The sequence below is a fragment of the Danio rerio genome, chromosome 23 (assembly GCF_049306965.1).
Source record: "Danio rerio strain Tuebingen ecotype United States chromosome 23, GRCz12tu, whole genome shotgun sequence".
NCBI classification, from domain to species: domain Eukaryota; kingdom Metazoa; phylum Chordata; class Actinopteri; order Cypriniformes; family Danionidae; genus Danio; species Danio rerio.
In genome coordinates, this window is record NC_133198.1 from 45,246,424 (window position 1) to 45,266,621 (window position 20,198).

At 35.0% G+C, this 20,198-nt stretch overlaps 1 protein-coding gene across 7 annotated transcripts in view; it reads left to right on the forward strand.

The window, feature by feature from the left end:
* The first annotated feature begins 1,739 nt into the window (after positions 1–1,739).
* Positions 1,740–20,198, forward strand: part of podn (podocan) — a 55,320-nt gene continuing 36,861 nt past the window's right edge. Inside the window, exons 1-2 of one of the 7 annotated variants that reach the window (XM_021473738.3) lie at positions 1,740–2,143; positions 15,696–16,005. In XM_021473738.3, the coding sequence (XP_021329413.2) occupies positions 15,748–16,005 (258 nt within the window). In that variant the 5' untranslated portion in view covers positions 1,740–2,143; positions 15,696–15,747. Of the gene's footprint in view, positions 2,144–15,690; positions 16,006–20,198 lie in introns of those variants that run through there. The other 6 variants (XR_012398723.1, XM_073939406.1, XM_073939407.1 and 3 more) reach the window with 6 other exon arrangements.

The following is a 20,198-nucleotide window of genomic DNA, read 5'->3' on the forward strand; positions in this document are numbered from 1 at the left end:
CACTAATCTCCATCCATCCATCAATAATCTCCATCTATCAATCCATCCTTTCATCCATCCATCAATTCATCGATAATATCCATACATTCATCAATCATTCCATCCATCAAAAATGTCCATCCATCAATCCATCCATCAATAATCTCCATCCATCCATCAATAATGTCCATCCATCAATCTAACCCCTCAATCCATTGATAATGTCCATCCATCCATTAATCCATCGATAATCTCCATCTATCTATTCATTGATAATCTCCATCCATTCATTATTCAATAATCCCCATCCATCATCCATGCATCCATTGATAATATCCATCCATCAATAAAATCCATCCATCCATCAATAATCTCAATCCATCCATCCATCCATCCATCCATCCATTGATAATCTCAATCCATCCATCCATCCATCCATCCATCCATCGATAATCTCAATCCATCCATCCATCCATCATCCATGCATCCATTGATAATATCCATGCATCAACCCATCCATCCATCCATCCATCCATCCATCCATCCATCCATTGATAATCTCAATCCATTCATCCATCCATCCATCCATCCATCCATCCATCCATCCATCCATCCATCCATCCATCCATCCATCCATTGATAATCTCAATCCATCCATCCATCCATCCATCCATCCATCCATCCATCGGTAATCTCAATCCAACCATCCATCCATCATCCATGCATCCATTGATAATATCCATGCATCAACCCATCGATCCATCCATCCATCGATAATCTCAATCCATCCATCTATCCATCCATCCATCCATCCATCCATCCATCCATGAGCTTTTTATTGTTTTCGTTCATTCAATCATTTTATTTTTGGCTTTATTACTTCATTAATCTGGAGTGAAACGAACTGCCAACTAATCCACCATATGTTTTACACAGCGTATGCCCTTCCATCTGCAACCCATCACTGGGAAACATCCATACACACTCATCCACAAACATACACTACGGACAGTTTAGCCTACCCAATTCACCTGTACCGCATATCTTTGGACTGTGAGGGGAAACGAGCACCCAGAGGAAACCCACGCGAACACGAGGAGAACATGCAAACTCCACACAGAAACGCCAACTGACCCAGCCGAGGCTCGAACCAGTGACCTTCTTGCTGTGCGGTGATCATGCTACCCAATGCACCACCGTGACGCTTTTCTAAAATCATAATGCCATTTAATATTTGTACCATATAAATTATTAATTCATTCATTTTCTTGTCGGCTTAGTCCCTTTATTAATCCGGGGTCGCCACAGTGGAATGAACCACCAACTTATCCAGCAAGTTTTTACGCGGCGGATGCCCTTCCAGCCGCAACCCACTTCTGGGAAACATCCACACACACACTCATACACTAAGGACAATTTAGCCTACCCAATTCACCTGTACCGCATGTCTTTGGACTGTGGGGGAAACCGGAGCACCCGGAGGACGCGAAGGCAGGGAGAACATGCAAACTCCACACAGAAACGCTAACTGAGCTGAGGTTCGAACCAGCGACCTTCATGCTGTGAGGCTACAGCACTACTGCGTCACTGCCTCGCCTCCATATAAATCAGCAAACTGCAAACATTTACAGTTTGCATTTTGCAGTTTATTTGCAAACTTACTGCACAATACATCAAAAACCGGTGATGAATTCAAACATCATGCAATTTGATTCAGCAGGATGCATATAAATTATAGGTTTCAAAGACAAATCAAAAGCACATGTTCTTCTACTTGATCCATTTGTTTCCTAACGCTTCACGAACTTCCTCAATGTCAATGACAAACTCATAATGTTGTTTACAGTTGAAGATAAGATCATCGCACACCCATTCACTGTACTATACATGCAAAATGATCTTCCCCAAAATACGAAATCCAAAGCCTCATATTTCAACTACAATCATGGAAAAGCGACGTTAATTTTTTCTGGCGACACCACTTTCCTCTTGTCTGAAATCTCTCCCTCTTTTTCTCTTCACACATCTGGAAGCTGCAACGGATGACCGTGTCTCTCCAGCGCTGCTGATTTTATGATGTGTTTGGACTCTTTTAGGAAGCTTCGACACGCTGGACGTTTGCTATAACTCTGTTTGGAGTCTCCTAACACAAAAAAAAACTAAGGTAAGACTTTATTCCTTATTGAGTTTGAGCAGTGATCCAATTCCAGCTGTTTTGTTTGAGGTTATATTGTATCTGCTGTCATGTGTTTTGCATATTACTGTATCTTTTATAGGATTGAGTCTTTTCAGTAACATCAGGGTTATGAATATGAAAAGCATGAGGGTTAAGGTAACTTTGATATGATATGATAATTAGTGCTATTATTAGTAGTAGTAATAGTTAGTAGTAGTACAGTTAAGAGATTTTGTCTTTTTTCTAATCCAAATATCTAAAATTCTTCAATCAAGAAGCATTTTCTGCACAAGCAAAAAAAAAATAAAAATGTTTTTACAAGAATTTTAGCTCATTAAACTCTTGATTTGCCATATATTACAGTTAGTAAGGTAGTAGTTGAGTTTACTCTGCAAAAATGTCTTGTTTTTAGTCCAAATATCTAACAATTCTTAATCAAGAAGCATTTTCTGCACAAGCAAATAAAATATAGTGTTTTTTACAAGAACTTTAACTCATTAAACTCCTAATGTGCTGCTTATTAATAGTTACAAGGGTAGTAGTTGAGTTTACACTGCATAATGTCTTGTCTCTTGTCCATATATCTAAAATTTTTCAATAAAGAAGCATTTTCTGCACAAGCAATAAAAATATAGTCGTTTATACACAAATTTTAACTTGTTAAACTTCCAATTTGGTGCTTATAATTATTATTAAGGTAGTAGTTGAGTTTACACTGCAAAAAATGTCTTGTTTCTAGTCCAAATATCTAACAATTCTTAATCAAGAAACATTTTCTGCACAAGCAAATAAAATTTAGTGGTTTTTACAAGAATTTTAACTTATTAAACTCCTAATTTGCTACTTATTAATAGTTAATAAGGTCGTAGTTGACTTTACAGTGCAAAAAATGTCTTGTTTCTGGTCCAGATATCTAAAACTCTTCAATCAAGAGGCATTTTCTGCACAAGATTAAACAATATAGTCATTTTTACATGAATTATTCGCTCATTAAACTCCTAATTTGCTGCTTGTTAATAGTTATCACGGTAGTAGCTGAGTTACCTGCAAAACAATTATTGTTTCTGTTCCAAATATCTAAAACATCTTTAATCAAGAAGCATTTTCTGCACAAGCAAAAATAAATAAAGAAATAATTTAAAAAATAATAATAATAAAAATTCTAGTCATTTTTACAAGAATTTTAACTCATTAAACTCCTAATGTGCTGCTTATTAATAGTTACTAGGGTAGTAGTTGAGTTTACACTACAAAATGTCTAGTCTCTTGTCCATATATCTAAAATTTTTCAATAAAGAAGCATTTTCTGCACAAGCAATAAAAATATAGTCGTTTATACACAAATTTTAACTTGTTAAACTTCCAATTTGGTGCTTATAATTATTATTAAGATAGTAGTTGAGTTTACACTGCAAAAAATGTCTTGTTTCTAGTCCAAATATCTAACAATTCTTAATCAAGAAGCATTTTCTGCACAAGCAAATAAAATATAGTGGTTTTTACAAGAATTTTAACTTATTAAACTCCTAATTTGCTACTTATTAATAGTTAGTAAGGTCGTAGTTGACTTTACAGTGCAAAAAATGTCTTGTTTCTGGTCCAGATATCTAAAACTCTTCAATCAAGAAGCATTTTCTGCACAAAATTAAACAATATAGTCATTTTTACATGAATTTTTCGCTCATTAAACTCCTAATTTGCTGCTTGTTAATAGTTATCAAGGTAGTAGCTGAGTTAACTGCAAAACAATTATTGTTTCTGTTCCAAATATCTAAAACATGTTTAATCAAGAAGCATTTTCTGCACAAGCAAAAATAAATAAATAAATAATTAAAAAAAATAATAAAAATTTTTCTAGTCATTTTTACAAGAATTTTAACTCATTAAACTCCTAATGTGCTGCTTATTAATAGTTACTAGGGTAGTAGTTGAGTTTACTCTGCATAATGTATTGTCTCTAGTCCATATATCTAAAATTTTTCAATAAAGAAGCATTTTCTGCACAAGCAATAAAAATATAGTCGTTTATACACAAATTTTAACTCATTAAACTTCCAATTTGGTGCTTATAATTATTATTAAGGTAGTAGTTGAGTTTACACTGCAAAAAATGTCTTGTTTCTAGTCCAAATATCTAACAATTCTTAATCAAGAAACATTTTCTGCACAAGCAAATAAAATTTAGTGGTTTTTACAAGAATTTTAACTTATTAAACTCCTAATTTGCTACTTATTAATAGTTAATAAGGTCGTAGTTGACTTTACAGTGCAAAAAATGTCTTGTTTCTGGTCCAGATATCTAAAACTCTTCAATCAAGAAGCATTTTCTGCACAAGATTAAACAATATAGTCATTTTTACATGAATTTTTCGCTCATTAAACTCCTAATTTGCTGCTTGTTAATAGTTATCACGGTAGTAGCTGAGTTAACTGCAAAACAATTATTGTTTCTGTTCCAAATATCTAAAACATGTTTAATCAAGAAGCATTTTCTGCACAAGCAAAAAGAAATAAATAAATAATTAAAAAATAATAAAAAAAATTGTAGTCATTTTTACAAGAATTTTAACTCATTAAACTCCTAATGTGCTGCTTATTAATAGTTACTAGGGTAGTAGTTGAGTTTACACTACAAAATGTCTAGTCTCTAGTCCATATATCTAAAATTTTGCAATAAAGAAGCATTTTCTGCACAAGCAATAAAAATATAGTCGTTTATACACAAATTTTAACTCATTAAACTGCCAATTTGGTGCTTATAATTAGTTATTATAAATTCAAAGTATAAAGCATTTTTTGCAGTGTAAATTCAACTACTTAATAACTATTAATATACAGCGAATTAGTTAGTGCATGGTTTGTTAATTGCAATAATAGCAAGAATGTACCTTAAAATAAAGTGTGACTGAGCTTTTATGCATAGTGAGATCCCACTTTTTCAATTTAAAGCAAGCTTCTCATTACAAATTTAGCATGACTGTGCAGTGCTGCTGATTTTCTGATGTGTTTAGACTGTTTTAGGAAGCTTCGACTCTTGCATGAATTATGCATTGATACTACATCACATCTGTGCTTTTTCCTCAAAGTTTATTGAGATTTGCAGGGCATGTGAAATGATTCCAGCTGTCTTTTGTGTGTGTGTGTGTGTTTTGATCTTAAACAGGTGTGTTATCTACTGTCATGTGTTCTGGCTTGTGTCAGTAGTACCGTATGTGTTTTGTTTATATATAGTAGTGTTGTATATGTTGTTTATATAGTACTGTAGGTTTTATAGTACAATGTTAACAATTTCCCGTAGAATCTACAGTAACATCCTAGCAGCAGTTCGCCAGTAGCTTACTGTAAATCAGTTACAGCAAAAGTACTGTATTCACATTTACAGCACCATTGATTTTGCTCTATGTGTATTTACAGAATTGTGAGTACTTTACATCTTTACTGTAGAATATACAGTAATTTTCACAATGCTACTTTATAATACAGTAACCTACTGCATAAATGGAATAAACCGCCAACTTATCCAGCACATGATGTTTTGGGACGGACAATTTAGCCTACCCAATTCACCTATACCGCATGTCTTTGGACTTTTAGGGGAAACCGGAGCGGAACTATCAGTAATGTAGGGGCGGGATTATCAGTCATTTAGGGCGGTACTATCAGTAATGTAAGGGCAGGACTATCAGTCATTTAGGGGAGGACTAATAGTCATTTAGGGCGGAACTATCAGTAATGTAGGGGTGGGACTATCAATCATTTAGGGCCGTGAGTATCAATTATTTAGGGTGGGACTATCAGTAATGTAGGGTGAGGGATTATCAGTCATTTAGAGCAGGACTATCAGTCATTTAGGGCGGGACTAATAATCATTTAGGGGCGTTACTATCAGTCATTTAGAGCAGGACTATCAGTCATTTAGGGCAGGACTAATAGTCATTTAGGGCGGAACTATCAGTAATGTAGGGGCGGGACTATCAGTCATTTAGGGCAGGACTAATAGTCATTTAGGGCGGAACTATCAGTAATGTAGGGGCGGGACTATCAATCATTTAGGGCCGTGCCTATCAGTCATTTAGGGTGGGACTATCAGTAATGTAGGGTGAGGGATTATCAGTCATTTAGTGCAGGACTATCAGTCATTTAGGGGCGGTACTATCAGTCATTTAGGGCGGTACTATCAGTAATGTAGGGGCGGGACTATCAATCATTTAGAGCCGTGACTATCAATCATTTAGGGCGGTACTATCAGTAATGTAGGGGCGGGACTATTAGTCATTTAGGGCAGAACTATCAGTAATGTAAGGGCGGGACTATCAGTCATTTAGAGCACGACTATCAGTCATTTAGGGCGGGACTATTAACCATTTACGGTGGGACTATCAGTCATTTAGAGCAGGACTATCAGTCATTTAGGGCGGGACTAATAATCATTTAGGGGCGTTACTATCAGTCATTTAGAGCAGGACTATCAGTCATTTAGGGCAGGACTAATAGTCATTTAGGGCGGAACTATCAGTAATGTAGGGGCGGGACTATCAGTCATTTAGGGCAGGACTAATAGTCATTTAGGGCGGAACTATCAGTAATGTAGGGGCGGGACTATCAATCATTTAGGGCCGTGAGTATCAATTATTTAGGGTGGGACTATCAGTAATGTAGGGTGAGGGATTATCAGTTATTTAGTGCAGGACTATCAGTCATTTAGGGGCGGTACTATCAGTCATTTAGGGCGGTACTATCAGTAATGTAGGGGCGGGACTATCAATCATTTAGAGCCGTGACTATCAATCATTTAGGGCGGTACTATCAGTAATGTAGGGGCGGGACTATTAGTCATTTAGGGCAGAACTATCAGTAATGTAAGGGCGGGACTATCAGTCATTTAGAGCACGACTATCAGTCATTTAGGGCGGGACTATTAACCATTTACGGTGGGACTATCAGTCATTTAGAGCAGGACTATCAGTCATTTAGGGCGGGACTAATAATCATTTAGGGGCGTTACTATCAGTCATTTAGAGCAGGACTATCAGTCATTTAGGGCAGGACTAATAGTCATTTAGGGCGGAACTATCAGTAATGTAGGGGCGGGACTATCAGTCATTTATGGCAGGACTAATAGTCATTTAGGGCGGAATTATCAGTAATGTAGGGGCGGGACTATCAATCATTTAGGGCCGTGCCTATCAGTCATTTAGGGTGGGACTATCAGTAATGTAGGGTGAGGGATTATCAGTCATTTAGTGCAGGACTATCAGTCATTTAGGGGCGGTACTATCAGTCATTTAGGGCGGTACTATCAGTAATGTAGGGGCGGGACTATCAATCATTTAGAGCCGTGACTATCAATCATTTAGGGCGGTACTATCAGTAATGTAGGGGCGGGACTATTAGTCATTTAGGGCAGAACTATCAATAATGTAAGGGCGGGACTATCAGTCATTTAGAGCACGACTATCAGTCATTTAGGGCGGGACTATTAACCATTTACGGTGGGACTATCAGTCATTTAGAGCAGGACTATCAGTCATTTAGGGCGGGACTAATAATCATTTAGGGGCGTTACTATCAGTCATTTAGAGCAGGACTATCAGTCATTTAGGGCAGGACTAATAGTCATTTAGGGCGGAACTATCAGTAATGTAGGGGCGGGACTATCAGTCATTTAGGGCAGGACTAATAGTCATTTAGGGCGGAACTATCAGTAATGTAGGGGCGGGACTATCAATCATTTAGGGCCGTGCCTATCAGTCATTTAGGGTGGGACTATCAGTAATGTAGGGTGAGGGATTATCAGTCATTTAGTGCAGGACTATCAGTCATTTAAGGGCGGTACTATCAGTCATTTAGGGCGGTACTATCAGTAATGTAGGGGCGGGACTATTAGTCATTTAGGGCAGAACTATCAGTAATGTAAGGGCGGGACTATCAGTCATTTAGAGCAGGACTATCAGTCATTTAGGGCGGGACTATTAACCATTTACGGTGGGACTATCAGTCATTTAGAGCAGGACTATCAGTCATTTAGGGCGGGACTAATAATCATTTAGGGGCGTTACTATTAGTCATTTAGAGCAGGACTATCAGTCATTTAGGGGTGGAACTATTAAGCATTTAGGACGGGACTATCAGTCATTTAGGGTGGGACTATCAGTCATTCAGGACGGGACTATCAGTCATTTAGGGTGGGACTATCAGTCATTTAGGGCAAAGCTATTAGTCATTTAGAGCAGGACTAATTAAGGGTGGGACTATCAGTCATTTAGGGTGAGCAATCAATAAATCGGAGGTGAGACTATCAATCATTTAGCGCAGAGCTATCAGTAATTTTTAGGGGCGGGACTATCAGCCCTTTAGGGGCAGGACAATCAATTATTTAGGCCAGAGCTATTATTTATGTAGGAGTGGGACTATCAATTATTTAGAGCAGGGGTCACCAATCTCGTTCCTGGAGGTCCGGTGCCCTGCAGGGTTTAGTTCCAACTTGCCTCAACACGCCTGCCTAGGTGTTTCAAGTATACCTAGTAAGACCTTGATTAGCTTGTTCAGGAGGGTTTGATTAGGGTTGGAGCTACAATCTGCAGGACACCGGACCTCCAGGAACAAGTTTGATGATCCCTGATTTAGGGCATGCTGTCAGTAATTTAGGGGCAGGACTATCAGCCATTTAGGGGTGGGACTATCAGTGATTTAGAGCGGAGCTATGAGCCATTTAGGGGTGGGACTATCAATCATTTATGGCGTGACTATGAGTAATTTTGGATAGGACTCTTAGTCATTTAGGAGTGGGACAAACAATCATTTAGGCCGGAACTATTAGCAATTTAGATCAATCATTTAGGATGAGACTATCAGCCATTTAGAGGAGGACTATCAGTCATTTAGGGCGGGACTATCAGTCACTTACAGGCGGCATTATAAATCGTTTAGGACAGGACTATCAGTCATTCGGGATATCAGTAATTTAGGGGCAGGGCTATCAGCCATTTTTAAGCTGGGCTATCGTCATTTAGGGCAGGACTTTCAGTCATTTAGGGTGTCACTATATCATCATTTAGGTGTGAGACTATTAGGCCCCGTTTACACTAGTGCGTTTTAGTTTTAAAACGGCGTTGTAGAATGAAAACGATCCGCGTCCACACTCGCGTTTTACCCAGCGTTTCTGAACAGCTCTCCGTCCACACCAAAATGCTGAAAACGCACATCACGTGACCACACACACACTCTCGGGCAAGCGCTCCAGCATTTCTACCCAGATGAGAGCTCTGCTTGTCGGACTGCTCATCACGCATCTCCCGCTGGATCTAATCTCACTATATTTGCTAAACGTGATATTTCATTCATGTTGTTGTCTTTATCTAACGACATAGGCCAATTCCCTGACTTTGGTCATTGGAATCTATTAAGTTACTTGTTCACGGGTAACATGTTTAGGTTAAGCGCAAAGATAAGTTAATGATAATCCAGGTACATTGACTGATCGCTTGCCTTTATTTCCTACAATGTATAAACTTATTGTATGTTATACTTTTATAATTGTCGATTATTAAAACTGATATTCAGCAAAAGAGAGGGTTTGTTTCGTATTTTCACTGAAATTGAAAGGAGGCAGTTGTTATCGGCTCCGTTTTGTTATAAATATCCACACAGTGAAGATGACGCTCATATATGCAGCACGGCGCCTCAACATTTCTGATAAGTTGCTAATATTAAAAAGAAAATAGGCAGTTCCTTAAATCATGTTTACATTTTATTGTTGAGAAAGTGAAACAACGTAGCCAAGGTGATGTGAATGAAGTTATAAAGTACACTGTTCCCTTTGAAGATTTACCCGTGTCCTCGGTATGTTTTCCATATCAAACTGAGAAGAAGAGACTGCAGCCTTGATCTAACTTGCGAAGTCTGAACTTACAAGAAGAGGATGCGAGACTGAACTGTGTGTGGGCTACTTAATATTGAGGAAAAGCCCCAATCAGATAGGCGAACGTTTGCAGCCCCGCCTCCGTTTTCAGATGTCTCCGTCTTTCCCCATCCACACTGAGACGGAGCAGCAGCGTTTTAGAATGAAAACGGCCTCTCCAGCGTTTTCAAAAAGCTCCGTTTTCGGCGCTCGAGAACTCCGGCGTAGTGTGGACGGATGGCGTAACCGTAGCAAAACTTATGCGTTTTCAAACTAAAACGCACTAGTGTAAACGGGGCCTTAGTTATTTAGCAGCGGGCTATCATCAATTTAGGGGCGGGGCTATCAGTCATTTATGGGTGGGGCTATCATCTTTTAGGTGCGGGACTATTAGGTATTTAGCAGCGTGTTATCATCAATTTAGAGGTGGGACTATCAGTCATTTATGGGTGGGGGTATCATCATTAGGGTGTGGGACTATCATCAATTTAGCTGCAGGGCTATCAGTTATTTGGGGGTGGGATAGCAGTAATTTAAGGCGGGGCTATCAGCACATTTTTAATTTGTCAGTCTTACTTAATTTTGTTAGCAACGCCCTTTTTTCAACAATCCAATCGGATCCCAAAGGATGAAAACATGCACCGTCCTTAATTTATTTTCATCCTTAGGAAGTTTTAATCAGATGTACGTCACAACATGGGAAAAGGGAGTTTCATGCAGCTTTAAATGTGTATAGTGCATTACGAAGATTTGTGGTCAAGGTGGGGATAATTAGTTTTTACATTCTTTTCAAGTTTAATAGTCTATAGGTGAAAACAAAATTATCAGCACAATATTTTGTATGTATTGTGTTGGTGTGGGCTTCTTCCAGCGGCTCAGATTTCCTTTACAGTCTCAACACATGCGCTATAGTTGATATACTTAGCTAAATTGGCTATAGTGTTTGAGTGTGGGTGTGAATGAGTGTGTATGGGTGTTTCCAAGTACTGGGTTACAGCTGGAAGGGCATCCGCTGCATAAAACATATGCCAGAATAGTTGGCGGTTCATTCCACTGTGGCGATTCCTGATAAATAAGGGACTAAGCTGAAGGAAAATGAATGAATAATTTTGTCTTGTGCAATGGAAAGATGTAATAGATGTTAAAGATTCTTACTGTTAAGCCTTTTCTGTCATAATATTTATGCTGTTGTTGTCTCAGACCTTTAAATCTCTGTTGCTCTGCATAAAGTGTCTGCTCTGCATGCTGTTCATCAGTGAAAGTGATATTTGGCTTGCTGGTGTTTGAGTTTGCCAGGCAGGCCATGTTTCTGGATCACTGTACTTGTTTATACTGGATTGATATTAAGGTCAGGGTTGAGTCTTGACCAATGTTTGGAACAGGCTGTCATTTCTCTGGGTTTTGTTAATGGCTGTGGTTTGGGGAAATGCTTACATCTATGTTCGTTTGGCAAGGATGCTGTTAACAAATGATGTTGATAAAACAATGGCCATTGTGTGTTTGGAGGAGTGTTGCCACTAGCTGTGTTTCCATTTAAAGCTGCGAATTAAACTCATGTGCAGAACTGTAATAATGCATAAAACAGTTGCGAATAAAGCAATAATCCCACTGCCTTAATATGATTAATGAACAATTTGCATGATTTTGAAAATAAGTCATCTCAGTTACAATATATTTACTTACTTTTTAAAATAAGTTCAACTTGTCGATTAGTTAAAGCAATTTGATTTATTGAATTTGATTATTGAGATTATGTAACAAAGATTGAGATAAAAAGCTATTCATTACTTTAAAATAGTAAGTTTATAAAGTAATACACCACATGCTCTTCTTTCGCTAATTGTAGCATTGAAAATGAGTAAATATTGGATTATTATAATTTTTACAATGTTTACTAGAAGTTGTAGAAAAGGCTCAATTAATAATGGCAATGACACAAACACGAGGAGAACATGCAAACTCCACACAGAAATGCCAACTGACCTAGCCGAGGTTCGAACCAGCGACCTTCTTGCTGTGAGGCGACAGCACTACTTACTGCGCTATAATATTTATTATTTATTATATAATATTTTAAATATTCATTAACTATCATTTTTTGTAATGATGATGATGATAATAATTTTTTTGCTAAAATTACAATTAAAGTTTATAAAAAAAATATTAACTATAATGTTTGTAATATAATAATAAAATTAATAATAATAATAATAATAATAATAACAAAAATGATAATAATAATAATGATAATAATAATGATAAAAATAGTAATAATAATAATAAAATAATAATAATAATTAGCTAAAATAAAATGAATGTTAATTTAAAAATATTTATTTATTATTTTTGTAATAATAATAATAATAATAATAATAATAGTTTATTTAATTATTCATTAACTATTATTTTTAGTGATAATAATGACAGTAATGATAAAATGAGCTAAAATAAAATAAGTTAATTTATAAATATTCATAACTATATTTTTTGTAATATAATAATAAATATTTTTAATAATAACAGTAAAATGGGCTTAAAATACAAGGTAATTTATAAATATTCATTAATTATGTTTTTAATATAATAATAATAATAATAATAAATATGATTAATAATAAAATAATCTCAAATTAAAATAAAAGTTAATTTAAAAAATCATTATCTTTTTAATATAATAATAATAATAATAATAATAATAATAATAATAATAATAGCAATAATAAAATGAACTTAAAGTAAAATAAAAATTTAAATAAAACCTTTACTTAAGTTAAATTATTTAAGTTAAAGTAATTAATTTTTTTTTACTATTTTTGTAATAATAATAATAACAATAATAATAATAACAATCTGAAATAAAAAGTAAATTTTAAAATGTTCATTAACTATTATTTTACTATTAATAACAATAATATTAATAATAATAATAATAAAATGAGCTAAAATTTAAATAAGTTAATTAATTTTTTTGTAATAATAATAATAATAATAATAATAATAACAATAAAATCAGCTAAAATTTTAATAAAAGGTAATTTAAAATATAGTGTTGAAAATAATCTTCTCTACATTTAACAACATTTGTATATTATCTAATATTTGATAAATATTTGAATTTCATAAATGTGAAAAGCTGCTTTAGAGCTGCTTCAGTGTGATTCCTCTTTGCACTACACTGGTTATTAGACTGAGATTTTTCTAAAAAGTCTTGTCCTCTCTAAGCGATGTGAACCGTGTTTATGTTAGACACCTGTTTGTGATTGTTGGAACTCAATCCAGAATTTCTTCCCAGTTCGTTTTCCTTCCAATTCCTTAGTAGGACTTTGGGAAATCAGGCTTCAGACGTGGAATGTTGGGCTTTCCATGAAAAAAAAAAAAATCTGCTCTCAGATCAGCAGTTTGTGAATGAATCCAGAGCTGTGTTCATTTACTGTAGCGAAATAAATCACATTATCATTTGGAGCGCCATAATAATTGCTGGTTTATCTGCCTGGTAAATAATGAATCACATAATGAGAGTGTGTCAGTCCTTTTTAAACTGTAGATTCACATTAACTTTTAATCATTTGGCATATCAAGAATTACTAGAAGTATAATTATATACAAGAGTTGAAGTCAAAAATGTTCATAAAATTTGTATTATTTTTCAAATAATTCCCAAGAGATGTTTAACAGAGTAAGGCACTCACTGTGGCTCATTGTGAATGGTTCCCAGTGATGGGTTGCAGCTGCATGGGCATCCGCTGCATAAAACATATGCTAGATAAGTTGTTGTTCATTCCGCTGTGGCATCCCCAGATTAATAAAGGAATTAAGCCGAAAAAAAATGAGTGAATGAATGAGGCTCATTGTGGATACATACCCCTGTCTACATTTCTGGAGACCACAAATTATGTACCCTGAGGTACATCTGGATCCATTTAATCTGTAAAATGAACGCTATGGGGTGATATGACACCACCGACGGCTTTTGTTCCTTTTTGCGCTACCAGCTGACAGCTTGCCTCCGTGTGGACAGCTTTTCCAGTGTTACCAGTTTTCCCAGTAGTTCGCTATGTACGTTGGTGGACTTGGAATGCATAGTTACATCGCAACGATGGGGTTTGAGTCTGGCGAAGAACAGTTCTAGAAACCAGGTAAAACAAAATCAAAAATAAATAAATAAATAAACAACAGGCTCAAAACGTGGTGAAATGAAGCAGCCGCGATGGCTTAATTTTCTAGATCGGTTGGGTTTAGGGAAGGGGGTGGTTGGGTCAGTTAATCAGTCAGTCCACTGCAAGCTGGCCTTGTCAGCTGAAGCAGCCTCTACTGGGTTTGCAAAAAAACAAAAACTGCGAGCGGACATACCTGTGGGTATGTATTTCAATGTCCCCAGAAATGCAAACTGGGTACGTATCTACGATGAGCCAGGGTTGTTGATTTCCTCTAGTTTGGCTGGAATAAAAGCAGTATTTAATTACTCTTAAAAAGTGAAGGTCTATATGTATTTCAGTTTTTCAGTTACATTTTGCAGTTTCTTTTTCTGCGTACAAATTTTTTGGTACTTTTTTTTCTGTACTTTTTTGTTACATTCATTTGATTACTTTTTTTGTTTACAATTTTTTGGTTCGTTTTTTTTTTTTTGGGGTACAATTTTAGAGTTACATTTTTTTGTTTTTTTTTTTCCGCTTAAGTCTTTTTTTATTATTTTTTGTTTACGTTATTTTGGTAAAATTTTTGGTACTTTTTTGTTACATTCATTAGGTTACTTTTTATTTATATTTTTGGTAAAAAATTTTAATTTACATTTTTTTGGTTACTTTTTTAGTTACCTTTTTTTGGTAATTTTTTTGGTACTTTTTATATAACATTAGTTTGGTTACTTTTTTCGTTACTTTGTTGGTTACATTTTTTTGGTCACAATTTTTGGTTTAATCTTTTGGTTAAATTTTTTGTTCCATTTTTTTGGTTAAATTTTGTGGTTACGTTTTTTGTTACATTATTTGGGTTACATTTTTTCGATTACAATTTTTGGTTGAATCTTTTGGTTAATTTTTTTGTTCCATTTTTTTGGTTAAATTTTTTGGTTATGTTTTTTGTTACATTATTAGGGTTAAATTTTTCGATTACATTTTTTTGGTTACATTTTTTTAGTTACATTATTTGGGTTAAATTTTTTCGATTGCTTTTTTTTAATGTAAATTTTTTGGTTACTATTTAAAAAAAAATTTTTTTTCAAGGTTAATATTATTAGCCTAATGAAGAAATTAAATTTTTCTGTTGGCTAAAAAGCATTTAACTGTTGTCCAATGACTCAATATTGCCTTATTACCATAACTTGACAAGTTAACCTAATAAACCTAGCTAAGCCTTTAAATTGCACTTTAAGCTAAATACTAGTATCTTGAAAAGTAGTAAATATTATGTACCGTCATCATGGCAAAGACGAAAAAATTAATAATTAGAAATGAGTTAAGTTTAAAAAAACAGTACTTGGCAAGTATTTGAAAAAATATAAAAATTCCAAAAGAGGACTAATAATTTGGTTTTCAACTATTTGTCAAAGTTAATTTCACATGTCAGGACTCCTTTAAATTGACATGATCATTGTAATTCTCGCAAGTTTTTTTAATGACATCTTTTCTTTAAAATACTCAGAGCTGGTCCAGTCCTTCAGGAGTTTCTTCCACTGTTGTTTGTCCCGGGTGCGATGGATGAGCGGTGCGGGCTGCTGGAGCTCATGTGTTTGCTTTTGCTGGGCTGGACTCTGATTGTTCGCGGTCAGACAGAAACCGATCTCCACCTGCTGGATGAAGAGGAAGCAGAGGAGGTGAAAAATGCAGAGGAAAAGGTATCCTGTCCGGAGAAATGCAGCTGCAGCGGCGAGGGGGCGGTGGATTGTAATGGAGTGAGTCTCTCTGAATTCCCGCAGGATTTATCTGAACAGACCCGGCAGCTCTCACTACAGGTAAGGAGAGAAAAATAGGTGGATACAATTGTAATGATGATTAATACACACAATTTTCTCTTTCAACACCTGATCATGCGAATATATCATCATAATAATAACAAAAAACTGGACTTGTAGACGTAGTAATTTAGACTTGTCATAGCATCCCTGGCTCATTGGGAAAATGTGCCCAGGGCTACATTTTGGAGAACCGAAAAAATATGTGCTCATGGGTGTATATGGCTGGATTTTGTGTGTAAAATGAACGCTATTATACCTTTTTTACAAGATATAAAGTAAACTTCTGATGTCCTCAGTGTGTGTGTGTGTGTGAAGTTTTTAGCTTAAAATATCACACAAATAAAGTTTTATGACTTTTTGAAACTGACCCTTTTTATGCTTTGATCCTAATTGTGCCATTTTGGTGATTGTCGCTTTAAATTCAAATGAGATTGTGCTCTTTTTAAAAGAGTGCAGAGCTACAATGCCTGTGTGTCATCATAGTGGCAGATTAAAAAACTAGACTGACGTCCTATGCTAATAAGAAAGAGATGGTTACTAATGGGTGGGGCTTCCCCCTTCTGATAACACATGCAAAAGGAGAATGTCAATCAAAGTGTTTCGGCAGACTGTTTTTATCAAGTGTGACTATAAAAAGTTAAATTAATAATTTGTTTTTTTACCATTAGAAGCCACACAACCACACAACAGTGTTTAAACAATTTAAAAAAGTGATGTTTAATTAATAGGTCCCCTTTAAGTTGAATACTAGTATCTTGCAAAATCACAAATCAGATATTAGTGTACTGTCATCATAGCAAAGTGGTGAGGGGGTGGTGGATTGTAATGGAGTGAGTCTCTGAATTCCCGCAGGATTTATCTGAACAGACGTGACAGCTCTCACTGCAGGTGCGTGGGTTTGTTTGCAGATTCCTCTGAAGCACATTTTCCTCATCATAACTTGGCAGAGTATATTTTCCAAGCATTTAAAAATGTTTAAGATGTAGGAGGTCTGGTGTTCCCCTTATTTTAGAAGGGCCATTATGATCATGGTCATGCAACGGACCCCTTTATAACATACAAAAGACATTTATAGTGATTGAAGAGATCCTATTGTATCCTATTGTTTAACTAGGCTAATAATGCTGACTTCAGCTGTAAATAAAAATAAACAGCTGAAGTCAGAATCATTAGCCCCCTTTTGAATTTGTTTCCTTTTTAAAATTTTTCCTAATCAATGTTTAACAGAGCAAGGACATTTTCACAGTATGTCTAATAATATTTTTTCTTCTGGATAAAGTCTTATTTGCTTTATATCAACTTGAATAAAAGCAGTTTTTAAATAATTAAAATCCATTTTAAGGTCAAAATTATTAGCCCCTATTAGCTATTTTTATTTTCAATAGTCTACAGAACAAACCATCATTATACAATAACTTGCCAAATTACCCTATCCTGCCTAGTTAACCTAAATAACCTAATTAAGCCTTTAAATGTCACTAAGCTGTATAGAAGTGTCTTGAAGAATATCTTGTCAAATATTATTTACTGGCATCATGGCAAAGATAAAATAAATCAGTTAATAGAAATGAGTTATTTAAACTATTGTGTTTAGAAATGTGCTGAAAAAAATCTGCTCTCTGTTAAACAGAAATTGGGGAAAATAAAAAAACAAGGGGGCGAATAATTCAGGGGACTAATAATTCTGACTTCAACTGTAAATGTAGATTTTTATTTATTTATTAAAGTTTCATGTTTTTTTTCTAGTGAGTTCATTTACTTATTTTTGTTTTGCTTATTTTATCATACTCCCCCCCCCCCAAATGTTTGCACAATGCATCATAGTTGTATTTTTTATTTTAATCAAATTTTGTATTGAATTTTAAATTCATCATATATATTTTTTTCTAGAAATTATATTCTAATTATTATAATTAATAGGGTATTTTAATTCAGTTAGTTATTCATTCATTCATTTTCCATCAACTTATTCTTTTTATTCGTCAGGGGTCTCCACATCGGAATGAACTGCCAACTTATCCAGCATATGTTTTACACAGCGGATACCTTTTCAGCTGCAACCCAGTACTGGGAAACACCCATACACGCTCACATTCACACACACTCATTCACTACGGCCAATTTAGTTTATCCAATTCACCTATAGCTCATGTGTTTGGACTGTGGGGGAAACCCATGCCTACACGGGGAGAACATGCAAACTCCACACAGAAACCCAAACAAACCCAGCTGGGACTCGAACCAGCGACCGTTTTGCTGTGAGGCCACAGTGCTAACTACTGAGCCACCATGTCGCCCTAATTACGTTACATATATATACATATATATATATATATATATATATATATATATATATATATATATATATATATAGATAGGAATTATTAGCCCACCTGTTTTTTTTTCTCCAATTTCTGTTTAACAAAGAGAAGATTTTTTCAACACATTTATAAACACAATAGTTTTAAAAACTCATCTCTATTAACTGATTTATTTTATCTTTGTCATGATGACAGTAAATAATATTTGACTAGATATTTTTCAAGACACTTCTATACAGCTTAAAGTGACATTTAAAGGCTTAACTAGGTTAATTAGGTTAACTAGGCAGGTCAGGGGAATTAGGCAAGTTATTGTATAATGATGGTTTGTTCTGTAGACTATTGAAAAATAATATAGCTTAAAGGGGCTAATAATTTTGACCTTAAAATGGGTATTAAAAAATTCATAACTGCTTTTATTCTAGCCGAAATAAAACTAATAAGAGTTTCTCCAGAAGACAAAATATTATCAGATATGTTGTAAAAATTTCCTTGCTCTGTTAAAATCATTTGGGAAATATTGGAAAAAGAAAACAAATTCAAAGGGGGGACTAATAATTCTTACTTTAACTGTATATATATATATATATACGAAGTCTTATATATATATATATATATATATATATATATATATATATATATATATATATAATGTTTCGAAAGATCGAAAGAAGTCTCTTTAGCTCACAAAGGCTGCATTTATTTTATAAAAAAATATAACAAAACAGTAATATTGTTCAATGTAATTACAACCTAAACATATTTTTATATATAATTTATTCCTGCAATTCGAAATAGAATTTTCAGCATCATTCCTCCAGTCTTCATTGTTACATGATCATTTAAGCATAATATGCACATTACATGAAAATATTTTAGCAATACATAACCAAAAAATAGGCTACACAGTGGCTCAGTGGTTAGCACAGTGGCCTCACTGCAAGAAGTTCACTACTTCGAGGCTCGGCTGGGCCAATCGGCGTTTCTGGAGTTTTGCATTTTCTCATGTTGCCGTTGGTTTCCTCCAGGTGCCCCGGTTCCCCCACAGTCCAAAGAAATGCGCTATAGAGGAATTGAATGAACTGGCTGTAGTGTACTATATGAGAGTGTTTGTGAATGTGAGAGTGTTTGGTTGTTTCCCAGTACTGGGTTGCAGCTGGAAAGGAATCCACTGCATGAAACATATGCTGTACGAGTTCAGTCGTACGAAATGGTACGATTTTAAAAAGGAGGCGTGGCACCTGACCCCACCCCTAACCCCAACCGTCATTGGGGGATAAGCAAATCGTACAAAATTGTACGAATTAGATCGTACGAATTCATACGAATTAGCCACTAAATGAAAAAGTTACGAATTGCCGTGAGATTGTGTTGGTTTGTCGGCTGTAACGACCCCTAACTAATTAACCAAAAAAGTTCACCCTCATGTCAATGTCTTTCTTTGTTTTATGGAATACAAATGAAGAATGCAGAATGTCCAGATTAATGTTATTAATATTTATTTATTTAGGCTTTTAAACTTCAAAAATGACAATAAAATCCACTTTAGTAGTTCACATGATTGGTGCATCACATTGTAATCCTTCTCATGGCATTTGAAAGCTTTTTGTGACAAACAGAAGAGCAGATTATTCATAAAAAGAAAAAAAATATATCATAAGATTTCTGTTATTAAATTAAAAAGCACAAGTGGTGTGAACTTGTATCATGCTTTTTTTTGTCATTTTGAAGTTCATTCATAGGCTCGTTGTAAAAAATGCTGGGTTCCACACAATTCTTCATGTCGTGCCTACACAAATTGATTAAATAACTCAATTATTTTTACATATTTAAGTGGATTGAACATTAAACAATTAAGTTGACCCCAAA